At 41.5% G+C, this 23,180-nt stretch overlaps 1 protein-coding gene across 3 annotated transcripts; it reads right to left on the bottom strand.

Moving 5' to 3' along the window:
• Positions 1-4,388: 4,388 nt before the first annotated feature.
• Positions 4,389-13,843, bottom strand: LOC119814468 (interferon-inducible GTPase 1-like). Of its 3 annotated transcripts, XM_038330222.1 has the most exons (3): positions 13,561-13,843; positions 7,871-8,060; positions 4,389-7,206 (listed from the first exon to the last, which is right to left on the bottom strand). In XM_038330222.1, exon 3 carries the CDS (start codon positions 7,185-7,187, stop codon positions 5,874-5,876), a length of 1,314 nt encoding a protein of 437 aa, XP_038186150.1. In that variant the 5' UTR covers positions 7,188-7,206; positions 7,871-8,060; positions 13,561-13,843; the 3' UTR covers positions 4,389-5,873. The 3 variants fall into 3 exon arrangements, with proteins under 3 accessions (XP_038186150.1, XP_038186149.1, XP_038186151.1); XM_038330221.1 differs by lacking the exon at positions 7,871-8,060; XM_038330223.1 differs by lacking the exons at positions 7,871-8,060; positions 13,561-13,843 and adding an exon at positions 7,597-7,740.
• Between the last annotated feature and the right edge of the window lie 9,337 nt (positions 13,844-23,180).

Here is a 23,180-nt window from a genome sequence, read left to right as displayed (position 1 = left end):
AAAGGGTAGATCTTAGTGTGTTGCTGGGACAAAGAATCCTGTCCATTTTCTATAGTGGGGTTTACATGCATCCCAACTAGGGGTGGGTAATCTCCTAGCTTGGTAGGTGCAGTGTTAATATTCGCATGCAAAATGCATGCAGGTGAAGGTCCTAGGTTCCCCAGTGCATTGTCAGAAGAGCGTATGTAAATCCCAAATCAAGTGAAGTCCCAGGATGTTACATCATCCTCATGTATGTGACTGCCTAAATAGGAAGACAGGGAACAATCAAAGTTCCAATTATACCCTAATAAACTCACTGGGTCATTAAAGCAGACCTGGGTGGAATCACTTCTTTAGTCTGTCATCAGTGCACTAAATAGACATTACTTCATCTCTTCAGGAAAAGTCATACAGGGATGGAGATGTTTGGGCATCAATAGCCATTGTCACAATACTCAGTTCAGTGTCACAGGCCCCAAGAATGAATTTGTACATTGTTTTAGTTTGTTTCTCTATTGATGTGATTAAACACTAACCAAATCAGCTTGAGGGAGCAAAGGATTCAATTGGCTGCCAGGTTACAGTCGACCATCAAGGGAACTTAGAGTTCCGCCAAGGCAGGAACTGAAGTAGACTGTGGAGGAACACTGCTTACTGCTTTGCTCTCCAGGGCTCGCTCACCCTGCTTTCTCACACATCCCCGGACCACTTTCCTAGGGATGGGTCTCACCACAGTGGGCTGGCTCCTCCTACATCACTTATCAATCAAGAAAATGTCCCAGAGACATTCTCACAAGCCAATCTGATGGACAGAATTCCTCAGTTGAGAGTCCCTCTTCTGACTGAGCCAATGTGGCTCAAGCCTCTTAATCCCAGTAGATTCGGGAGGGTGATTCCCTCTCCCCAGGTATGTCTAAGTTTGTATCAAGTTGATAAAACCTAACCAATATATCGAGTAAAGGTAAAATTGCTCACACTGATGTCTTAACTAAGGACAAAGAAACATTTCTTCTTGTGTAGTTTCCTCTAAGAGTCCATATAAGATCAGCATATGTGTAACATATGAAGCCTGGAAGTGATGAAATGTCTAGTCAGCATGTGGTGTAGTCTTGTGTTTGTGACACCAGTGTAGCCTCCTGGGCAAAGACTCCATCACACTGACCAGATTATTAAAGTTCCCTTTATATCTACCAAGTTGACTCCATTCCATTCTCAACCATTTTTCTAGTATTGAAAAACTGGGAACAATTTGTGCCTCATGTGTTTTAATGTTGTTGATGATGATGTTTGGTTGATTGGATCACTTTTGTTTATTGGTTGGTTTTCTTGTAGTAAAGAAAATAGTACATTTCAGGCAGAAGAGGAAAACAAAATTTTTATAAGTCTACAAGTGAGGTAAATAAAACTTTATATGCAATATATTGAACTTTTGAAGATTTGGCACAAATCAGTGATGACGTTTTCCCCTCAGCAGCTTTTGTAAGGGGTCCAGGTATGATGTCATCCACAGGAAACCATAGCAACACTTCATTCTAGGGCAGATGTGTTTAGAGTTGCAGTGGAGTGATGATCCTGTGTTTAGGGTCTGTGCAAACTGGGACTTGAGGTTTCTATTCATTCTTAAAGCTCAGGACAATACAGATCACAAATACACACAAACACACATACAAACACACACACACACACATATGAGTGTACACTGGTTGGTGGAATCAGACGATATTGCTAGTTGCTCATTTCCAGGAGAAAGGATGTGGTAATAACTTTGCCCCTATGGAACAGAGCACAGCACTGACATGTCTCTAACAGAAAAGGGATACTCCAGAAACTCACACTTGGTAGAACAGGATTCTAATACAACATGAATCATAGTTGCCAAGAAGATAGCATTTGAGACCCCTCCCCCCCCGCCAGTGATGAGGCTTGCTGTAGTAGTGACTCTGAACCCTGGGATAAAAGGACATGGCAGTGACTAGGCTCTGTAAAGCCAGGTGATAAGGTAAAATAAAATAAACTGAAAATGGCAGGTCACTGGAGGACCTTGGGTATTGATTTCATGGGGGTGATAGTCAATTTAGATGCCATTAGTTCTTCAGAAGAGGACGGCAAGTGTTCTTCGCACATGGCTGGTCTTTGAACAAATCCTCAGTCAGGTTAATGACTGTTAATGACTGCTCTCCCTCAGCAGCCTGCGTAGCACGCTCCAATACTGTGAAAGCTAGCCAGATGTTAGGAAGCTCTGGCTAGTACCATCAGTTCTCAATGTCTTGTAACTAAGTGTATGGTGTCTTCAGTGATAGAATCCTACCACCAGGTTCAGGTGAATCAAGAACAAGCAATAGACCACATTGCTTGACAGTCTCTGGGATCTCCCTCCCTGATCAACAACTCAGGGGGAGGTATCCCACACCTGGCCCTGAGCTTCTGTTTGATAAGCTATGTCTTCTTGAATGAGCATTACCCCCTCACTCCTAATACAGTTAAACCTCTTAAGCACACATTGAAAGTAGGATTCACTATAGTGTTCTCAGATACCCTCAGTTATTGATTCCTTCCCCAACTCCCTCCTCCTTGGCCCTGCCCTCGCATGCTCCTGCCTACTGAAACTCATCTCCATTATCACCCCCCCTTCTTCATACCATTTGTGTTCTGCCAACCCCTTTGGAATTATTCTGGGTTCTCTTTAGGAAGAAATCAATGGAATGAATATATGTATATTATGTATAAGTATGCAATAATTTATTAAGGCAGCTTACATTGTAATAGTATCAACACATGAATCACAGTTAAGAGGTTTAGAACTTGCTACTGGCTCGATATTTGATAGAGCATGCTTCACCGGTTCAGGTAGTCCCACAATGGCTGTCTCTCACTAGGCAGGCCACGTACCCCACAGTTGTTTAGACCACAAGGCTGGGTAACTCCATGGTCCCAGTCTGGCACTGAAATTCTGGAAGCTTCCTTGAAAGCCACTGATGAGGAGTCCAAGATGGAAGTCTAGAAATGACTGTTTTAATATCAGTGAAAGAATTGTGAGGGCTGAGAAATGCAGGCCCATTCCCCACCTTATCTGGAGGTCAGACAGTTTGGGGAATAACAAGGCTTAATCACACCTTCTAGTATGGGAGCCACCTGGCCGCCTTTTGAAGCGAAGTAAACTCAGTTTCATCCTGACAGGTGGTCAGGATATGCTAATGTACCTCTGCTCCTACCTGGGGAGGAGGTGTTTTCTGCCTGTGTAATCAAGTGTTGACCAAGTGTACCTGACTTGAGTCATCCCTCTACCTAGGCAACAGGATGCTGATGAAAGGAAGTCTCATGCTTAATGTTAATTAAACCTCACCAACAGAACACAAGAGAGGGAAGAAAGAATCTCAAGCATTGAAGAGATGATAAAAGAAATGGATAACTTGGTCAAAGACAATATTAAATATAAAAAAGAAAAAAATTCTGACAAAAATTTTCAGGAAATCTGGAACTCTAAGAAAAGATCAAATCTAAGAATGATAGGAATAAAGGAAGGAGAAGAAACCCATGTCAATGACACAGAAAATATTTTCCACAAAACCATAGAAAATTTCTCTAGCCTAAAGAAGGGGATGCCTATCAAGATACAGGAAACATATGGAACTCCGAGTAGGCTGGAACAGAAAAGAGCCCTTGGTGGATAATAATAAAAATACTACATGTACAGAATAAAGAAAGAATACTAAATGCTGCAAGGAAAAAATAACCAAATAACATATAAAGGCCGATGTATTAGAATAACACTAGACTGCTCAATGGAGATCTTAGAAGACAGAAGGCTCTGCAGAGATGTTGTTCAGACTCTAAGAAAGCATAGATGCCAGCACATACTAATACACCCAGCCAAACTTCCAATCACAATAGATGGAGGTAATCCATGGAAACCCTTGCTCCACACTCTCCTATCTCAGCAATACTGAATGAGCTATTATCAATATTTTCTTAATGCATCACTCATTACAGATTTAGCACCCCAAATGTTTCCTTTTGTCAGATAATGCTCAATTGACCTGATGGTTTCCTGGGAAATGATTTTGTTCTCTGCCCTAAACTTCTTTAAATATGCAGTGAAGCCGGAATCCAAATCTTCATGACTGATAAATGATGTAGGAGGAGCCAGCCCACTGTGGTGAGTGCCATCCCTAGGAATGTGGTCCTGGGATGTGTGAGAAAATAGGGTGAACAAGCCATGGAGAGCAAGTTAGTAAGCAGTGTTCCCTCACAGTCTCTACTTCAGTTCCTTGGCTTCTTTTAATGATAGACTGTAACTGGGCGGCCAAGTAAATACTTTCCTCCCTCAGGGTGATTTAGTTAGTGTTTCTGCTGCATTTGGGGGCATGAACTTGGGAGAGTGGGCCTAAAAATGAAGTGGTCTTAAGTCTCATGCAATAACCAACTTTATTCAGGGAATCAGACAATTTATATTCTGAGGGCATTTTGGGGGTCAAGCAAGATCATGTGAGCCAAGCTCACTTGAGTTCAAGTTATGATCAATCTCAAAGGCAAGGTCACCTGGGTTTATGCAGTATAGAGTCAGGAGGACAACTTCTGTTTGGAAATATCATCCTGAATATTAGTGGTAAGATGACGGGTAATCTACAGTAAGACCCACTCCTGTTTATTCCACCTCAGAGGGGCACGACAGCACATTCCACAAAAAAACCCATGCTATGGAAGAATAGAAGTTACAAAAACTTGTATGTAAATATGTAAATTTTATGATGGCTTTAGCCAGGCGGTTTTGTCTTTTTGTCTTTGTCCTGGAGTTTTCTCACAAGCTCTCAGGAATCTCCTCACACAGCTTCCTTCACTGACTGTGTATCAACAGCTAGTGTTTAATCCCATTAACAGAGATACAAACTAAGACAATGTACAGACTACTTGTAAACCTTGAGGAGAGCTTCATGAAACATTTATGTTTCTATACTTTCTAGGACTTGTGATTTTTATTTACTTCCTAAATATTATTTTATATTTAAAATGTGTCCCTGTGAGGGGTGTACATGTTTACATGTGTGTGAACATGTCAGGCTTATGTCCTGCTCAGTTACTTTTCTACCTTTTCACCAAGGCAGGTTCTCGCAAATGAATCCTGAGCTTGTAGATCGACATAGTCCAGCAAGCCAACCTGCTCCATGGTTGCACTGTTTCTGCCTTCTGAGTGTGGAAGTACAAGGTGGTTGCCACACTAACTGAACATTTATGTGGGTTCTGGAGATTGAGCTCTTGTCCTCATACATGCATGGAAAGTGCCTCCAAATTCCTGAGTTTTTATTAGAATGTTTTGATTAGTTTATTAGTAGGAATTAGCTTCAAAGAACTTATTCATACCTTTTGTGTATGTTTGTGCATTTTGGGTGTTGTATGTGTCCATTCGTGGATATGCGCATATGTGTGTGTGTGTGTGTGTGTATTCAAGTGTGCAGGCGAATGTACCAGACTATCTTTCTTTTGGGCCACTAATTAGCTCCCAATCCATGACATAGAGTTATTAGCTTTGAATGCTGATCCTAACTTTGACTATTTTTTCTTAGCATACAACTTCTTTTTTGTTCTTTTTTTTCCCTCAGTTTTCTTAGGCCCTACATAAAAGTACTGGCCCCATGTTGGAATGAGAAAATGTACCATGGTTTTTACACAGTTAAGGTCATATTCTGCAGCATAAACAAATGTAACACATCTTTGCCCAGTTAAAACAATTTTCCTCAACATGTGGAGTTGAAGACAGGAAGGAGGGTAGAGAGAGGAAGAGGGACTGGGGTTGTCAGACTATGACATATTAAGAAGCGTGGTCCATATCTTTAGGTTTCTCCATGGTGATAGTCGTTTGGCTAGAGTAAAGAAAATATGTCAGAAGGGGGAATTCATCTAATGACTTCTTGATAGTAATCATTTGTTCTTGTCATGGTCAGCAGCTGTGGTGAGTTGAGTTTAAAATGCTTTCTTAAATTTGTTTCTCTAAGGAGAACTTTGGCATCTTCAGTCACTGTGTCAAGGAACAGAAATTGCAAGTAAAAGGTTTTCCTAAAGTAGAGACCTGAAGCCAGGAACCCTCCATTACCTAAGGCAAGTTTCTCCAAATATTTCAAAAGCATTTCTCTTAATGTTTCTTCTTTCTTAGTTTCTAATAAATAAGGAGACTTAATGATTTTTCTCAGTTGTTCAACAGGCACTTGGAAATCCTTAGCCATGACTTCCAGGGATTCATCATCTACTCCAAAGAGGACTCGGTAGTGGTTTAACTTCTCCTTCAGCTCCTCCACATCATCCATGAGGATGCCAACTACAGGAACAGTAGCTAAAAATCCAGCCTTGCAGGCTTCCAAACAGACAGCCTGCTGCATAGAGTTGTGCTTTCTGTCAATGGCTGGTTCTGTAATATTAGGCAAGGAAAGAATAAAACTGTGGCGCTTTTGAGCAGGAAGATCCTTTACTAGGGTGTCCATCAGGACTGGGAAATCATAGTCAGATAAATGTCTGTTAGAAATCAAGAAAATCTGTGATACATCCATGTTATTCTGACTGAAGGTGTTCACACATATGCTTCTGATCTGCTGCATAGTCTTTTCTCTGTCAAAGGTGCATGGTTTGCATTTCTTCTCATAGTCTAAATCCAGGTCCACCTTGGTTCTCACAAAGTAATAATTCTTTTTCATAAATCTGATTGTTTTGGCAAGGTCTAGTTCAAGTTTTGTAAAACGCGTGGCACAAAGAATAATGAAGAAGTCATAGTCTTGGAATTTCATTTTCTCCAGATAATCTTTTGGTAGAAAGTTCAGAGTTCCAATGCCAGGCAGGTCCCATAAAGTCAGAGTTTGAATTTTGGGGTGTTTGTATGGAGTTCTCCTCATAGTTGTTGCTACCACCCCAACTTCAGCTGCACCTTCTTCTTCAGGTCCAACCCCTCTCAGGGCATTGATGAAGCTGGACTTCCCTGTTCCAAACTCTCCAGTGACAGCAATGTTTATTGGGGCATTATCGATATTTTTTAATGCATCCCTGATTATAGAGTTTGCCCCCTGAATATTTCCTTTTGTCAGGTGTAACTCAATTGAATCAATGGTTTCCTGAGGAATGATTTTGCTTTCTTTCTTGGTCTTCTTAAAATATGCAGTAAAGCTGGACTCCAAATCTCCACTGTCTTCATTCTTAGATGTATCAGAGAATAATTGATCCATGACTGTTGATAAAAGGGCCCTAAAAGAAAGAAGGGAGAGTAAGTTGCAAGATATTCAAGAAGCCTTTATGCTTAACATTGAGTTCTCTATGTTGCAGTCTCAGATGTGTTCTGATGTTGACCATATATATTATGCTGATTCTTTTCTTTTTTTCCCCACAGGCCAAGGCAGATTCTTTATTCATTAACCAATAAAAGCAACACATATATAGAAGGACTTCCCACACCATTTCCCCCTTTCTGTTTAAATAAAAGGAAGATTTTAAGTTTAACATAGTAAAATTACATACAGCAAGATAGGTATCAAAGAAGAAATACAGTTACAGTATTTATATCTACTTAATTGTTTATGTTAATTGTTTATCATATTCTTCAACTCCATCAAAGACTCCAGAAAGATATACTATTACCTAAGTAAGGAGGAAGTACATTGTAAGCAACTTCCAAATCTATCAAGATGACAGAGACTTTTCGCTGCCTGGACAACTACTCAAAGTTCTTCTGTATTGTTGGGGCATCCATCTTTAGCCTACAAGCCCATAATACCCAGCAGACTTTTCTATGAAGCAGGAAATTTCAGACTGTTCCACCTATATTGGCAGTTTGTCAGTCACTTTTTTCTTTGTCTTGCAGAATGTCTGGCAGACTCTTTCATGAAGCAGGAACCCCGAAGGACCATCTCACCTTTAGGCAAGTTCATTTGCTGATTATTTTTAATCAACAAGATATAAGCTGCAGTCCTTTTGAAGGAGAAAAATTTCATTTGGAAAAGTACCTCTTTCAGATTGGCCCAGGTGCATCCTTATGTGGTATTTTCTTGATTAAATATTGATGTGGGAGCTTCCAGTCCACTCTTGGTGGTACCACCTCTGGGCTGGGTAATTTAAGAAAGCATTATCAAACTATGGGGAGCAGGAAGAGTAAACAATATTCTCTTTGAAGCACGATTAATTAAAAACTCAGAGAAAGAAATTGGGGTTCAACCTTGTAACATGAGGGCCTGCTTGTTGGGGTTTCTATCCTGCCCAGTTCCCACAGCCGTTATGCCTCAAAGAAAATCACACAGAGAGTCTACATTAGATATAAACTGATTGGCCCATTAGCTCAGGCTTCATATTAGCTCTTATAACTTATATTAGCCCATTATTCTAGTATATGTTAGCCACATGTGTCAGTATCTTTTTCAACAGGGCAGGTCACATCCTGCTTGTTCGGTGTCTGGACAGGACTATGGAGGAATGGGCTTCCTCCTTCCCAGAATTCTCCTGTTCTCCTTGCCCCACCTCTACTTTCTGTCTGGTTGTCCCACCTATACTTTCTGCCTGACTACTGGCCAATAAGAATTTATTTAAAACACAATTGACAGAATACAGAATTGTCTTGCACCACAACCTGAAGGCCAGAAGAACAAACCAGCCATCCATTTGGCTCCTATGTCTACGTCAGTCTGAAATGGTGACCCTGCTTCCAGGAATCTTAGAATGTGATTATGTCTGAGAGCTGTTTCTTCCCATTTTATAATCCTCTCTAGGGCTGGGATTAAAGGCACATACCACTGGGATTAAAGACATATATTGCCTGGTTTCTATGGCATCTAGTTTGGTTACTTGGATTTAAGGTGTTTGTTACCTCTGCCTGGTCTGTAAGGCTGATCATTGAGGCTGTTTTACTCTCTGATCTTCAGGGAAGCTTTATTTATTAAAAAAAAAACAAATGAAATGCCACATCATCTCCCACTGATCCTGCCTCTACTCCTGCAGAGTTTCTGCCCGGACTTCCCCCAGTGATGGACTGTTAGCAGAATGTGTAAGTCCAAAAACCCTTTTAGAAATTCTTTTGGTCATAGTGTTTAAATTATAATTAGAAAGAAAACCAAAACAAATTTCTACTACCTCTCGATTAAACCCTTCATTATAGAAAAAAATAATACTTAAGTAAATAAAAATATTATAAAATGTACAGATATCCTTTCGCCAGCTTCATCAAGTAATCAAGTATAAAATCATGAGTAACTGCGTCGCATCTAACTAGAACTGGAATATTTTGTATGAAATCCGAGATGTCTTTTCCATCTGTGCACACTTCCCTCAGTGTGTGCTTTCAAATGAATAGAAATTTAACATACATCTAATTTTGCACACTGAAAAATAAATAACAATGAGCCGGGCGGTGGTGGCGCATGCCTTTAATCCCAGCACTCGGGAGGCAGAGGCAGGCGGATCTCTGTGAGTTCGAGGCCAGCCTGGTCTACAAGAGCTAGTTCCAGGACAGGCTCTAAAAAAGCTGCAGAGAAACCCTGTCTCGAAAAACCAAAAAAAAAAAAAAAAGGAAAAATAAATAACAATGAATGGTAATTGACATCAGTGTTTAATCAATGCCAAATCTCTCTAATGATCACACAAATCCGGTTTTGTCTGTGTTATTTTGTTTTCAAAATATTTAACAAGTTCAGCGATTGTGTTTTGCTGAAATAATTCTAATTTTGCCTAGATTTACTTTCCTTCTATCATTTTCATGACATGGAGCTCATCTCCATGAAGAATATAAACTTAAAATAATACAAAACATCTTATACCTTAAATTCTGCATTAAGATGAATTTAATACAATATTTTTTTGTCTTCAAGTCATCATTTAGATTCACTATTTTTTTAAACCTTTTATTTTATGAAAGCAGTCTAACTGTGCCCTGGAGATGTAGTTCTATTGGTAGAGAACTTTCCCAGCATGAATAAGGCCTTGGGTTCAATCTCCAGCACCTCATCAAATGCAGGTGCTCATGGATCCCTGTAGTTCTGGAACGCAGGGAGTAGAGTAAGAGGGTCATCTTTGGTAGTGAGTGAGAGGCTAACTTGTGCTCAAGTCCAGTAAGGGCTCAGCAGGTAAATACACTTGCTGCCAGGCCTAAGGACCTGAGTATAATTGTTGGGCATTTAGCTGGCTCAGATCTCATATTTCTACCCTTTATTTTCCACAAACCTGCTTACAAGACCTCCCATGACAGCACGATGGACCTCACAGTCAGTTATGGAAACAGCAAATGCTCCATTGTCACCCTGGAGCCTCCTTTTTCTGCCTCTCCCATATCAAAGTAGTTCACATACTCAGGCTCTATTTCCTAATCCACTTACAAATGATCATTCCTCCTCCTTTACTCTCTGCAAGACCTCCTCAGTTCCAGCTTTTTTTTTTTTAAATTTATTTATTATGTATACAATATTCTGTCTGTGTGTATGCCTGCAGTCCAGAGGAGGGCACCAGACCCAATTACAGATGGTTGTGAGCCACCATGTGGTTGCTGGGAATTGAACTCAGGACCTTTGGAAGAGCAGGCAATGCTCTTAACCTCTGAGCCATCTCTCCAGCCCTCAGTTCCAGCTTTGATGATGTCATCGATATTGCTATATTTCCTGGGATTGTTTCTGCAGTAACATGGATGATCAATCAGCCAGAGTTATCCTGGTGACACTGACATCATACCATGTCAAGGCAATTCTGACAGGCACCACAAGGATTTCCGTTTCCATCAGGGAACATTCATTGGGTACACAGTGCACATGCTCCATACATTATACCTTTGAATACTTGTTGCATTTCTGGAGCCTCTGGTGTCTGGATTCCAGCCCCCTGGTGTCTTGGGCTGTCTTCTCATCTCATCACTTTGAACCTCGCGACTGCTTCTATGTCTTTTTGTTCTCTCCCCGTAACCACAGGGCTGTTAATCACCTTTCTCTAGGTCCTGCTTCAGTTAGGCAGGATGCAGGATTTATAGTCACATCGGGATGTACACATATGTCTTCTTCTTATCATTTGTCATCCTTTTGTAATGTTTCAGTTTCTCCACAGCCCTTGCTGCTGCATAGTGTGTATTTGTCGTTCATTTGCTGTTACCCTCCCACAGAATAGTGAACCTCATGCAGCAGAAAGTGCTTTTGTCTTGCTCACTTCTTGACCATCAACACACAGATATATCATCAGGCAATTAAAGGGGGCTGTGAGGAAAACACTTGAGCTTTACCGTGAACACTTGTGCCTGTTCTGAAGTTCTAACTGCACAGTGGGAACCTGAAGTCTTAGTACATTATAGACAGTGAGTGACAGCAGTCTGGAGAGAGCATAAAAACAGTTTAATACAAAACAGAGGTGTCCTTAGAATCACACTGTATATGAGTACAAGCGCATACAGACTCAGTGCACATATAGCCCCTGTGCAATCTACAAGACAAATGGTACAGCTGTGCAGGTAACCAGAGCTGCAGAACTTTGTTCAGTCTGACTGCAGGCACGGGATGGGAAGAGGTGGTTAAGAGATTGTCCTGAAAGGGAAGCTAAACCAGATTAGATAAACTACATAGCCTCATTTACTATTGAAGGTGACAGTCACCCACAGGACACAGACAGCATGTCCATGAAGCACACAAGCTGTTATTATCTTTTCAGTTTTTCTCTCTCATTCTTTCAGTTCTAGCTCCTGGATCTGTGATGCAGACTGCAGTGTGACAGTTGTCTGCAAGGTCTTCCCACTGACTATGAACACAGGGAACAAGAAGGCCGTGGTGTGACACAGCAGGCATTACAATATGATGCCTGCCTATGTTCTCACTCCTTCCACTCTTCAACTGGACCTTGGGAGCTCAGTCCAGTGCTCCGATGTGAGTCATTGCCTCTGTTCCCATCTGTTGTTGGATGAAGGTTCTATGGTGATATTTAAGATCGTCATCAGTCTGACTACAGGGTAAGGCCAGTTCAGGCACCCTCTCCGCTATTGCTTAGGGTCTTAGCTGGGGTCATCCTTGTGGATTCCTGGGCATCTTTTCTAGATCCAGATTTCTTGCTAACTCCATAATGGCTCCCCCAATCAAGGTATCTCTTTCCTTGCTCTTATATTTGTCCTTTCTCCATCTCGACTATCCCAATTCCCTCAAGTTCTCCTCAACCCCCCTTCTCCCCTTCCTTCTTCCCCTGCCTCCCTGTTCCCAAATTTTGTCTTCTTCCAGTTTGCAGGTGGGTCTATATATGTTTCTTTGGGGGGTTCACCTAATTACTTAGTTTCTCTAGGATCCTGAACTATAGGCTCATTGCCCTTTGTTTATGACTAGTATCCACTTATGAGTGAGTACATACCATATCCGTTTTTTTGGGGTCTGGGTTTCCTCACTCAGGATAATGTTTTCTCATTCCGTCCATTTGCATGCAAAATTCAAGATGTCGCTATTTTTTTTTTTTACTGCTGAGTAGTACTCTAATGTGTAGATGTGCCACACTTTCATCCACTGAGACAGTTTGCTTGAGCTAATGGGAGCTCACCAACTCTAACTGGACTGAGAGTGAACAAGCATGGGATCAACCAAGCCCCCCTGAAGGGGGTTGACAGCTGGGGCAGACTGGGGGACCACTGATAGTGACACTGGGATGTGTCTCTACTGCAGACACCGGCTTCATGGGATTCTATTCTCTTTTGATGTCAACCTTGCTCAACCTAGACTCAGTAGGGAGGGCCTTGGACTTTTCACAGGGCAGAGTGCATGGCACTCCCTTAGGGCTGGAGGGGTGAGGTGGGAGGGTCTGTGGAGGGAGAGGGAGGGGGACTGGGAGGAGGGGAGGAAGTGGAAATTTGGATTGGTATTTCTTTTAATTAATAAAAAATTAAGTAAATAAAAAATAAAAAATGATGCCTGCCTAAATGTCAGCTGTCACCACATCCTGACACAGCTCAGGTTCTCACGGATGGAGAGAAGATCTTAGCACTCCTGCTTGACAGTAAAGAAAACCATGGTGAAGATTCTTCAGACACAGATTTCCACAGCCAGCTTCAGCAGAAGCTGTGTGCAGAGAGACCTCTTCTCCACAGATAGGAGGCTTTGGGATGTAAGGAATTAAATAGTTGATCATGAACTAGGAAGCAATTTTAGATGAGAGTTAATAAACCTCCTACACAATGCAGACATATTCCATTACTTATTAACAACCATTTTTTTTTGGAGAGGAATAAGAGACAAGCCAAAACAACTTGAGTTTTTACCAAAATCAATATTGAGATCATTTCCTTTATGTCTGCCTCAACCTGAATGATTGGCTAAGACCATCCACAAACCAATCCTGCCTGCTTCCTAAGTTGTTTTGGCTTGTCTCTTATTCCTCTCCAAAAAAAAAATGGTTGTTAATAAGTAATGGAATATGTCTGCATTGTGTAGGAGGTTTATTAACTCTCATCTAAAATTGCTTCCTAGTTCATGATCAACTATTTAATTCCTTAGCTTCCAAACTGAGGCCCCTCACTCTCAGGACATGTTTCTAAATGTCTTGTTATCTATCATCTCTTCAGAGATGGTGAGGGTTGTTCAAAGGTAGATCTGAATGCTGCTGTCCACTTACCAGATTATCCTGTGACCAGTGGATTTCCTCACCAGGTTCAGCTGCAGGAACCACGCTCTGCTGTGCTACAGTCTTTTCTCTTGAATCCCCTCTCTGCTTCCTCTGTGGAAAAGCGACAGGTTCAAGGCAGCAGGGCGGGACTTATACACTCTTCTGACTTTTGCCCTTTCCCTCTCAGTGGGTTTTGACCAATCATCTAAGCGTATGGATCTTGCTGTTTTTCTATATTGCCTTCCAAGAAGAAGAAAGAGAAAATGAAACTATCGGCTGTTTTTCATTCTGTTATCTCTTCATTTCTTGGCAGCAAATGATGGCCAGTCATAAAATAACAGAGTGGAATGTGGCCTTTGGAAGCAGGGACAACAAGCAGCTGAAGCAGCTGACTTAGATAGGCAGGAAAACAACCCTTGAAAGGTAATTTTTATTTTTTATTTTTTTTGGTTTTTCGAGACAGGGTTTCTCTGCAGCTTTTTTTTAGAGCTTGGCCTGGAACTAGCTCTTGTAGACCAGGCTGGCCTCGAACTCACAGAGATCCGCCTGCCTCTGCCTCCCGAGTGCTGGGATTAAAGGCGTGCGCCACCACCGCCCGGCGAAAGGTAATTTTTATGATCCCTGACTTCACGATTGCAGCTTGAACTGGTCACACAAAACATTGTAGTGAGTCCTGTGCAGATGCCAATTTTTGTCTCATTCAAGAAAATACTCATTTTACCCCTCCTCTGACTACAATTCTAATTTCTCATGGTTGTAAATTCACATTCCTTAATTCTTGTTTTTCTCTATTCCCCTGTCTATGCTGCTGTTCAGTCCAGCATGGGCTTAGCAGGTCTTACACATGCTGGCACAACCATAGTGAGTTCGTATGTGGAGCTGCTGTGCTGTGTGCAGAAGACCCTGTTTCCCTGTCACCATCCACCAACTCTGGCTCTTTCGGTCTTATCATCCTCTCTCCCACAACCATTCCTGTGCCTTTAGAAGAAGCATTAATATATTCCATTTAGGGCCGGATAGTCTTTTGTGTCTTAGTCTCTGTGTCTTGGCTCTTTGCTGATCTCTGTGTTGATGATCATCTGCTGCAAACACAAGCTTCCAGAATGAGAGTTGAGAGATACCTTGTATCATTATACCCATGGCTTATGTCATTATACCCATACCCATCCTATGGGTATAATGATAACTCATTTGGAGGTAGCTTAATATTATGTTCATTTAGCAGAATAATAATATTTCTCACCTAGGGTCTATGATCTCTCTAGCCTTAGTTTCATGCTCAGATACATGTTTCTTCTTGTGGAGAAGCTATTAAATCTAACCAGGAAGCAGTTGGTTACTCCCAAGACATCTTTGCCACAATTACAGTGAAATGAATATGTCTTGTCTGGTCAGTTATATTTTAAATATTTATTTATTGATTATATATACAATATTCTGTCTGTGTGTGTCTGCAGACCAGAAGAGGGCAGCAGACCTTATTACAAATGGTTGTGAGCCACCATGTGGTTGCCGGGAATTGAACTCATGACCTTTGGAAGAACAGGCAATGCTCTTAACCACTGAGCCATTTCTCCAGCCCTGTCTGGTCAGTTATTAATGTAGTGCACAGAGCTCACAGCTGGCTTTAATTAATGATTCCTTATTTCCCCCTGGTGTTGTGGCTAGAACCTTCCAGCACCATGAAATCTAGCCAGTAGGGATGAAGCTTCTGGTCAGTTTGACTTCTTCATGTTCTCTAACTCAAGAGTATAGTGTCTTCACTAATAGGGTTTTACCTCCAAGTTCTGGGAGGCAGACAAGAGCACCTAAAATGACCTGAAATGATGAGGGAACTAACTGGGAAAACACCTTAAAGAAAATCAAACTACATCCTGGCACCGGGCTTTTTCTTTGTTATCCTGTGGTGTCTAGCAGGGACATTGTTGTCCTAGTGGAGGGCAGCTCCATCTTAACTCTTCTATGTATGTGCATAGCTCATTTTAGGAAATGTCTGCAGCGGCAGATTTCCATGACTATTAGAAAATCCTTCAGTGTTCTTTATCCCTGCCCCTTTCCTTCCTCTATTTTATCCTCTACCCCCTCATTTCCCATTTTAACCTTTCTTGAGCCATAGTTTTCTTTAGCCCTTTATATCAGTGTGTTTCATCTTTCCTCTCTTGCTGGTCCCACCCCATGGCCACATAGTAATACAAAACCTCTGTGGGTGTTCCCAATGAAACATTCATATTTAAACGGTGAGAGCTAACATCCACGAATGAGAGGAATGAGATGTTTATCTTTCTGGGCCTGTTTTACCTCACTCCGAATGGCGATTCCAGCTCTGTCCATTTTCCTAGGAATTTTGTAGTCTCATTTTTCATAACAGATGAGTAACACTTCATTCTGTAGTGGTGTCACATTGTTATTATCCTTTCCTCAGTTGATGCTGTCTAGGCTGTTCCCATTTCCTGGATATTGTGGATAGAGCATTTATGAACACGAATGTGCAAGTAGCTCTGTAGTTGGATAGAGACTTCGTGACTCTGCCCTGGAGTGACACAGCTGCATCTTGTGTTAAATCTGTTTTCACTGTCTGTGGAGCTTCCTCACAAATAACCTCAGTGTCTGTACCAGTTTGCCCTCCCACCAGCAGTGACTGGGTGCTCTCCTTTCCACATATCCACAGGGCTCAGAAACCTTCTTTATAATCTTGGAAGTCAGTCTACAGCTTATTGATGATATGTGCATATTAAACAGCCCTCTGTGGATGGATGTTGAGAGGAGTGTACAATGCCCAACAAGATACCGTGTTGAGAAAAGTTGATATTTAATATGAAGAAGATTAAATTTGATTATTACACTCACCTTGTCCAAAAATCAGTTTCAAATTAATCAAAGACTTCAAGGTTACACCTGCCATTCTGAGCCTTCTATAAGATGTACATTTCACAATATAGGTTAAATTATGATCTTTCTGTATACAACCTCTTCACACAAGAAATGCAGCCATCATTCAAGAAGTGCAACTTTATAAATTTCAACAGTTACACACCATGCAAGGAAACATTATTCTACTGTAGCAGTCTTCAGAATGGGAGAAAATCTTCATCAGCATTGAATCAGTTAGAGAATTACTGTAAACAATATGCAAAGATGTAAAAAAAAATAAAAAACACCAATGATAGCTTATGCTGGAGAGGATGTGGAGTAAGGGGAACACTCATCCATTGCTGGTGGGAATGCAAACTTGTGCAACCCATTTTGGAAATCAGTCTAGCCGTTTCTCAGGAAATCTGGAGTCAACCTACCCTAGGAACCAGCAATTCCACTCTTGGGAATATACCCAAAAGATGCCCAATTATACTACAAAAGCATTTGTTCGACTATGTTCATAGCAGCACATTTGTAATAGTCAGAACCTGGAAACAACCTAGATGTCCCTCAATGGAAGGATGGATGAAGAAAGTGTAGCACATCTACACATTAGAATACTACTCAGTGGTAAAAAACAATGACATCTTGAGTTTTGCATGCAAATCCTGAGTGAGATAATCCAGACCCAAAAATATGAATATGGTATGTACTCACTCATTAGTGGATTCTAGCCATAAACAAAGGACATTGAATTTATAGTTCATGATCCTTGAGAAGCTAAGTAATAAGGTGAACCCAAAGAAAACATATATAGATCCACCTGGAAATTGGAAGCAGATAAGATCACCTGGCAAAAGTTGGGAGCATGGGGGTGGAGAAGGGGTGGAGGGAAGAGGGATAGGGAGAGGGGAGAAGGGGAGGGTTGGAAAGAGCTTGGGGAAGTGGGATGGTTGAGATGGAGGAAGGATGGATATGGGAGCAGGGAAGGAGATATCTTAATTGAGGGAGCCATTTTGGGGTTGGCAAGAGTTTAGCTCTGGAAGGTTTCCCAGGAGTCCACAAGGATGACCTTAGGTAGTGGAGGAGAGGGTGCCTGAACTGGCCTTGTCCAGTAGTCAGACTGCTGACTATCTTGAATATCACCATAGAACCTTCGTCGGGCGACGGATGGAGATAGAGACAGAGGCCCACATCGGAGCACTGAACTGAGCTCCCAAGGTCCAGTTGAAGAGCAGAAGGAGGGAGAATATGAGCAAGGAAGTCAGGACCATGAGAGGTTCACCCACTGAAACAGTGTGCCTGAGCTAATGGGAGCTCACCAACTCCAGCTGGACTGGGAATGAATAAGCATGGGATCAAACTGGTCCCTCTGAATGTGGTTGACAGTTGGGGCAGACAGAGGGGCCAATGACAATGGCACTGGGAGTTGTCTCTACTGCCTGTACTGGCTTTTTTGGATCCTATTCTCTTTGGATACATACCTTGCTCAGCCTGGATATAGTGGGGAGGGTCTTGGACTTCCCACAGGGCAGGGTGCCTTGCCCTCTCTTAGGACTAGAGAGGGGTGGGGGAAGAGTGTATGGGGGGAGCGGGAGCAAAGTGGGAGGTGGGGAGGAAGTGGGAATTTTGATTGGTATTATTTTTTTAAGTAATAAAAAGAAAAGAAAAAAACATTAGTGGGGGCATATTTCATTTTGTCCCCTGTTATCCTTATATAATCAGCATATGAAACCCTTATTATTTACAAATGTCTTTTTAAGAGCCTAGAAAGAGAGGGATCTCCTTTGACACAAAAGGGGTTTTCTCATTGGGGTTTTAGTGCTAGTTGGACCCAGAGATTGTACCCTATACTCCTGAGTTACAGACAAGGTTACTCTGGGTATGTTAAGTTCAATAAAGTGATTAGTGAGTCTTCCCTTCCCGCCTTTTGTTCACACACCTGCAATTTTCATTATCAGAATCTTGTAAAAAATATTTGATTATGTGAAGTCTTTATTATTACTTTAGGATTGGTCAGTTAAGTTAGTCTATCCCAAGTATCCTAGATTCATCTTGCTGAAGAATATTTATTTTCTTCTTTTTTTGAAACTATGGGCCCTGGTGGATAAATGCAAACTTTTTGCAAGGCAAGACAACATCACAGTGTTTCCTATGACAGGGATGCCTTTTATTTCCCCTGTCAAGAAGCGTTTAGATTCTGTTTACCTTGTTTGAAAATAACACAATAAAACTTCTGGCCATAGTTCAATCATGGTGCAGATTCCAATAGCAAGAACACAATGTCCAGTCATGTTAGACACTCAAACCTTAGAAAGTTGGCTATTTAATGGTTCTTTTTCAGTCACTTTCTACTTCTAGAGGTTGGGCTTCTCTTCTGTGTGCTCCCAGGGTGCATTCTTGAGGTATGAGTGATGAACCCAGGCAAGAATACCAGCAACCTTAACAGACATTGGCATCAGGAGAATCCCAATGTAAGCGCCTTCCCAAGTTCAAGCTGGTCAGTTTTGAAGCAGCAGAACAATGTAGGATCCCCAGGATGGAAATGATGATCAGGCAGGTGGTAGCCAACTGATTGAGCAGTCTGAACCTGAGGGAAATCTTATCCAAGGTTAGTTGTAATCTTTTTAAGGACTCAGAGATTGAAGCGGAGCAGTCATATAATAGTCCAGCATATGCCCAAGGATCAAGGTAGGTGATCATCAATAGATTATTTCATAGGGTGAACTTTCTTAGCAGGGAGTACTGTAGGCCCTAAGAAGAGTGTAGGCAAGAGGCCAACCCAGTTACCACCAGAGACAGAAGCTTATTTTTTTTTTTAAATACAGCATAATAGCTCCTGCCTTCAAAATGGAGTCAGGCAGTTCCTCAGCTCCTCATAAAATCTCCAGACAAATTGTGGCTTGAGTCCACCAAAGTTCGTCCTGAGAGAAACAATGAGTTTATTAGACTGACTTATAGAGCATGGGTAAGGAGCTATAGGCACTGAAATGGTGACCCTAAAGCAGTTGTGGCTGTGAGTTGGAGCTTTTCTTTTCAGCTTTTAATTTGGTTTTATGCAATTATTTTATTTTATTTTTTTAGGTATACACCTTTATTTTGTTAAACGTATTTTCTCACCTTGGGAGGACCAAACAATGTCCACCTCCCTATTTATAAGGCTTCAATGAAAACTTAAATTCAATTCCAGCAAAGTTTACCCTGAGAGAAAGTTTATTAATAAATGAGTTCATTATAATGACTTAAGGAGCATAGGGGAAGGGCTATAAGAAGAGTCATGGTAACCCTAAAGAAGCTGCCCTAGACGGTCTGTAACCAGCATGGGTGACGGCTTGCCCATGGCTGCAGAGATGGAGCCCCTCCCTCTAGTTTCTTCCAGCCTATGTACTCTAGACTCTCCCTAAGACCCTGAGGTCATATATAACCCGGGCAGAATTGCATACAGCTGACTGGGAGAAGTGGATGGAGGGCCCAAGTGAGTGATCCAAACACCCTCCTTGTCTCCTCCTCCTTTGACGAACTGTCAATATTCAAGAAACACACTTAGCCATGTCTGTGAGAGAGTTAAAAAAATTTAATTAATTAATTCAATGTGTATGGGCGTTCTGTCTGTATGTATACCTATAAACCACTTGTGTCCCTTGTGTTTTTAGATGCCAGAAAAAGATGTTGGATCCCTAAGACTAGAGTTATAGACAGCTCTGAGCCTCCATGCGGGTGCTTGGAAATCAAACTCTTGTCCTCTGGAAGAGCAGCCAATTCTCTAAACTGCTGGGTCTATCTTTATAGCCATGAAAAATTTTCTTGGTTGGTGTTTGATGTGAGAGGGCTCAGTCCTCTGCCAGTAACACCATCTCTGAACAGGTGGCCCTGGACTGCATAAAAAATTTGACTAAATTGGACTCAGAACAAATCAGTAAGCAGCCTTTCTTCATGATTTCTGTCCTAAGTGATAGCCTTGAGTTTCTTCCCTACCTTCTCTTAATGATGGATTGTGATCTGAAAGTTTTAAGATAAGATAAATCCTTCCCTTCTCAAGTTGCTTTTGGTCATTGCTTTACTTTTCTTTATCTGTGATAAGATAGCATGATCAAAGCAACTTATGGAAAAAAAGAATTTATTTGAAACTTACAGTTTAAGAGGGTGTATCCATTACTACCCTAGTGGGGAGCATGGCAGCTGGGAGGCATGTTGCTGAAGCAGTAGCTGAGAGTTTACATCTTGATCTATGAGCATGAGGCAGAGAGAGATACCTGGCAATGAATGATGTTTCAAACCCTACCCTCACTAACACACCACCTCCAACAAAGCCACATCTCCTAATCTTTCCCAAACAGTTCCACCAACTGGGGACCAATTACTCAAACGAGCCTATCTATGTGGGGTATTGACTTCAAACCACCATAGTCACAATGATTATCACATAAACAGATAGCAAACTAGGTCACTTAGGCACCCTAAATTTTCAAAGTCAACCTTTACCCACCCTATCTTTCCAAAGTCCATCTCCATCCGCCCTATCATTTCAAAATCCATCTTTACCCAGTCTCTTTTCAAAGTCCACCTTTATCCAACCCATCTGTTCAAAGTTCATTTAATACGTAATTTATGTTCTGTCTTTCCTCCTTCCTTCCTTCTCCCAATCTTATTGACTATAAGCCCAATATACAGTATTTATCTTTAGTTTACTCTCAACAGTTTCTGAATTCTAAGAGCCACAGTTCTGACTATCTGGGTGACAATTACATAGTGGTAGTTTCATACAGTTCCAGTTGTTCTCAGAGTTGATATAAAACTCTGGGAATAATATAGAGCTTACACAAGGCCTCCAGACCTCTCGTTTGAGGAATTATTTTCTGAAGTTCACACTAAGCAATTTCCTATCCATGTCTCACCTGGACACTTCCAATACTTCATCAGCTTTATAACATTATTTTAAAGGAAAAGGGACAAGATAAAGTTAAATACTACTAAACTGAAGCAGAAAGAGAAAGGGTGAATATGAGAGTAAAAAATGGTTGCACAATAAAGACAAAAAAAAATCAGATAAACATTTAAGGGGTGGTGCTGGAGAGATGGCTCTGGGTTTAAGAGCACGTGCTGCTTCCCAGCACCTACATCAGGTGATTCACACCACCTGCCAAGCTGGCTCCTGGAGTTCTCATGCCTCTGGCTTATGTAATCCTCCAAATAGCAAATATCACATAGATAAACACACATGCACACAATTAATAAAATAAAATACATCTTAAAATAACAAATGAGGAGACAGAAAATTAAAATACCACCAAGGAAATATACCATCAAATGTATAGGCATAAAAGTTAAGGGACAAAAGGGAAAACATTTGCTGTCTTCTTCAGTTGCTCCTCCATCTTATTTCTTCAGACAGGGTCTCTCCCTGAACTTGGAGCTCACTGACTCAGCTAAATGGGTTCTCCAGCAAGCTCCAGGGATGTTCTTCTTCCCATGCTCCCAGGACTAGGTTTTGAACATGTTTCTCAACCTCTGAAGTTCCATGTGGACGCTGGAGATTCCAATAAATGTCCCCTTGTTTGCACAGCAAGCACATGCCTGACAGTGTCCTCCTAGCTCTCTCATGAATGCAGTTCTATCTGGCCTAATAAGGTGGCCATTGAATACTGGCTCTCTCATGCCCAATTCTCTCTGTAATGTCTGTCCTTTCTTCTTTATATCATGGGACCTTTTCATGTGGTGACCAAGGGTTCCTGATGGTTCCTGTGGTACTGTCCACCAATGAATGATGACCTTGTGTTGCCTTGGATTATGTAACCTCTAGCTCAAGGAGAACAGGCAGTTCTATTACTCTGTGCACTCCCAGCGTCCTCAGGTTCATTCAGTTATCCTCACATCCCACAGCCCCATGAACTAGGGGTGGGAGTCTCTGTTATTGTTTGTTTTAAAAATTCCAATTAGAGCAATTCAGTTTGTTATGCTCCTTGATTCTCTTAGTGTCCTCTCATAGGTTATTCTTTAGGTCCCCAGCTGCTTGTTGAATCATGGAATTTCCCTTTCTCTGTATAAAAAGGTGGGGCTTCAGGGCTCTCTCTCTCTTTTTTTTTTTTTTATCATTTTTACCCAGATTTCTTCTTCCTTGTTCTTCAGTTCTTCCCATGGGTTCCAAGTTTTAGGATCCCATGAAGACCTCTTTAGTACAGATCTAATGTAATTTGTGCTTCCTGCATTCTGCCACCAGTGAACTAGCAAGACAATATCTCCACTTCATCTTCCTTTTCTCTACTTTCAGTGCTTGTGTGAAAGACAGCATCTGCATGTCCAAGGCTGATGCTGAGACTCTTTCTTTGTTATCTTCGACCTTGTTCATTGAGGCCAGTGCTCACAACTGAACCCAGAGCTTGCCTATAAAGCTAGATTAGTTAGCTACTTTATCTAGTTTGCACTTCAAATCCCTGGTCTATGTTTGAGAGAGCTGGAGTTACCTACATCCACTCAGCTAATACATGGGTTATAGGGATCTGACCTGCTGGGTTCATTCCTACACTCCAGGCCCTTCATCCACGGAAACATGTCCCCAGTCCCTTCTTCTTGAGAATGAGACAAATTCAACTGAGACACAGCTATACAACAGCTCAGCACATTTCTCTGTCTCTCTCTCATATGTGTGTGTGTGTGTGTGTGTGTGTGTGTGATGATGTGTATGTGAGGGTGCTTAGACTCCTTTTTGCATGTGTAGAGTACAGGGATTGACATTGCCTGTCTTCCTTGATCATCCACCAACTTGTTTTTTTTTTTTT

Source organism: Arvicola amphibius, chromosome 5 (genome assembly GCF_903992535.2).
Source record: "Arvicola amphibius chromosome 5, mArvAmp1.2, whole genome shotgun sequence".
NCBI lineage: Eukaryota > Metazoa > Chordata > Mammalia > Rodentia > Cricetidae > Arvicola > Arvicola amphibius.
Note: the sequence above shows the minus strand (reverse complement) of the source record. Positions and strands in the feature narration are given on the sequence as shown.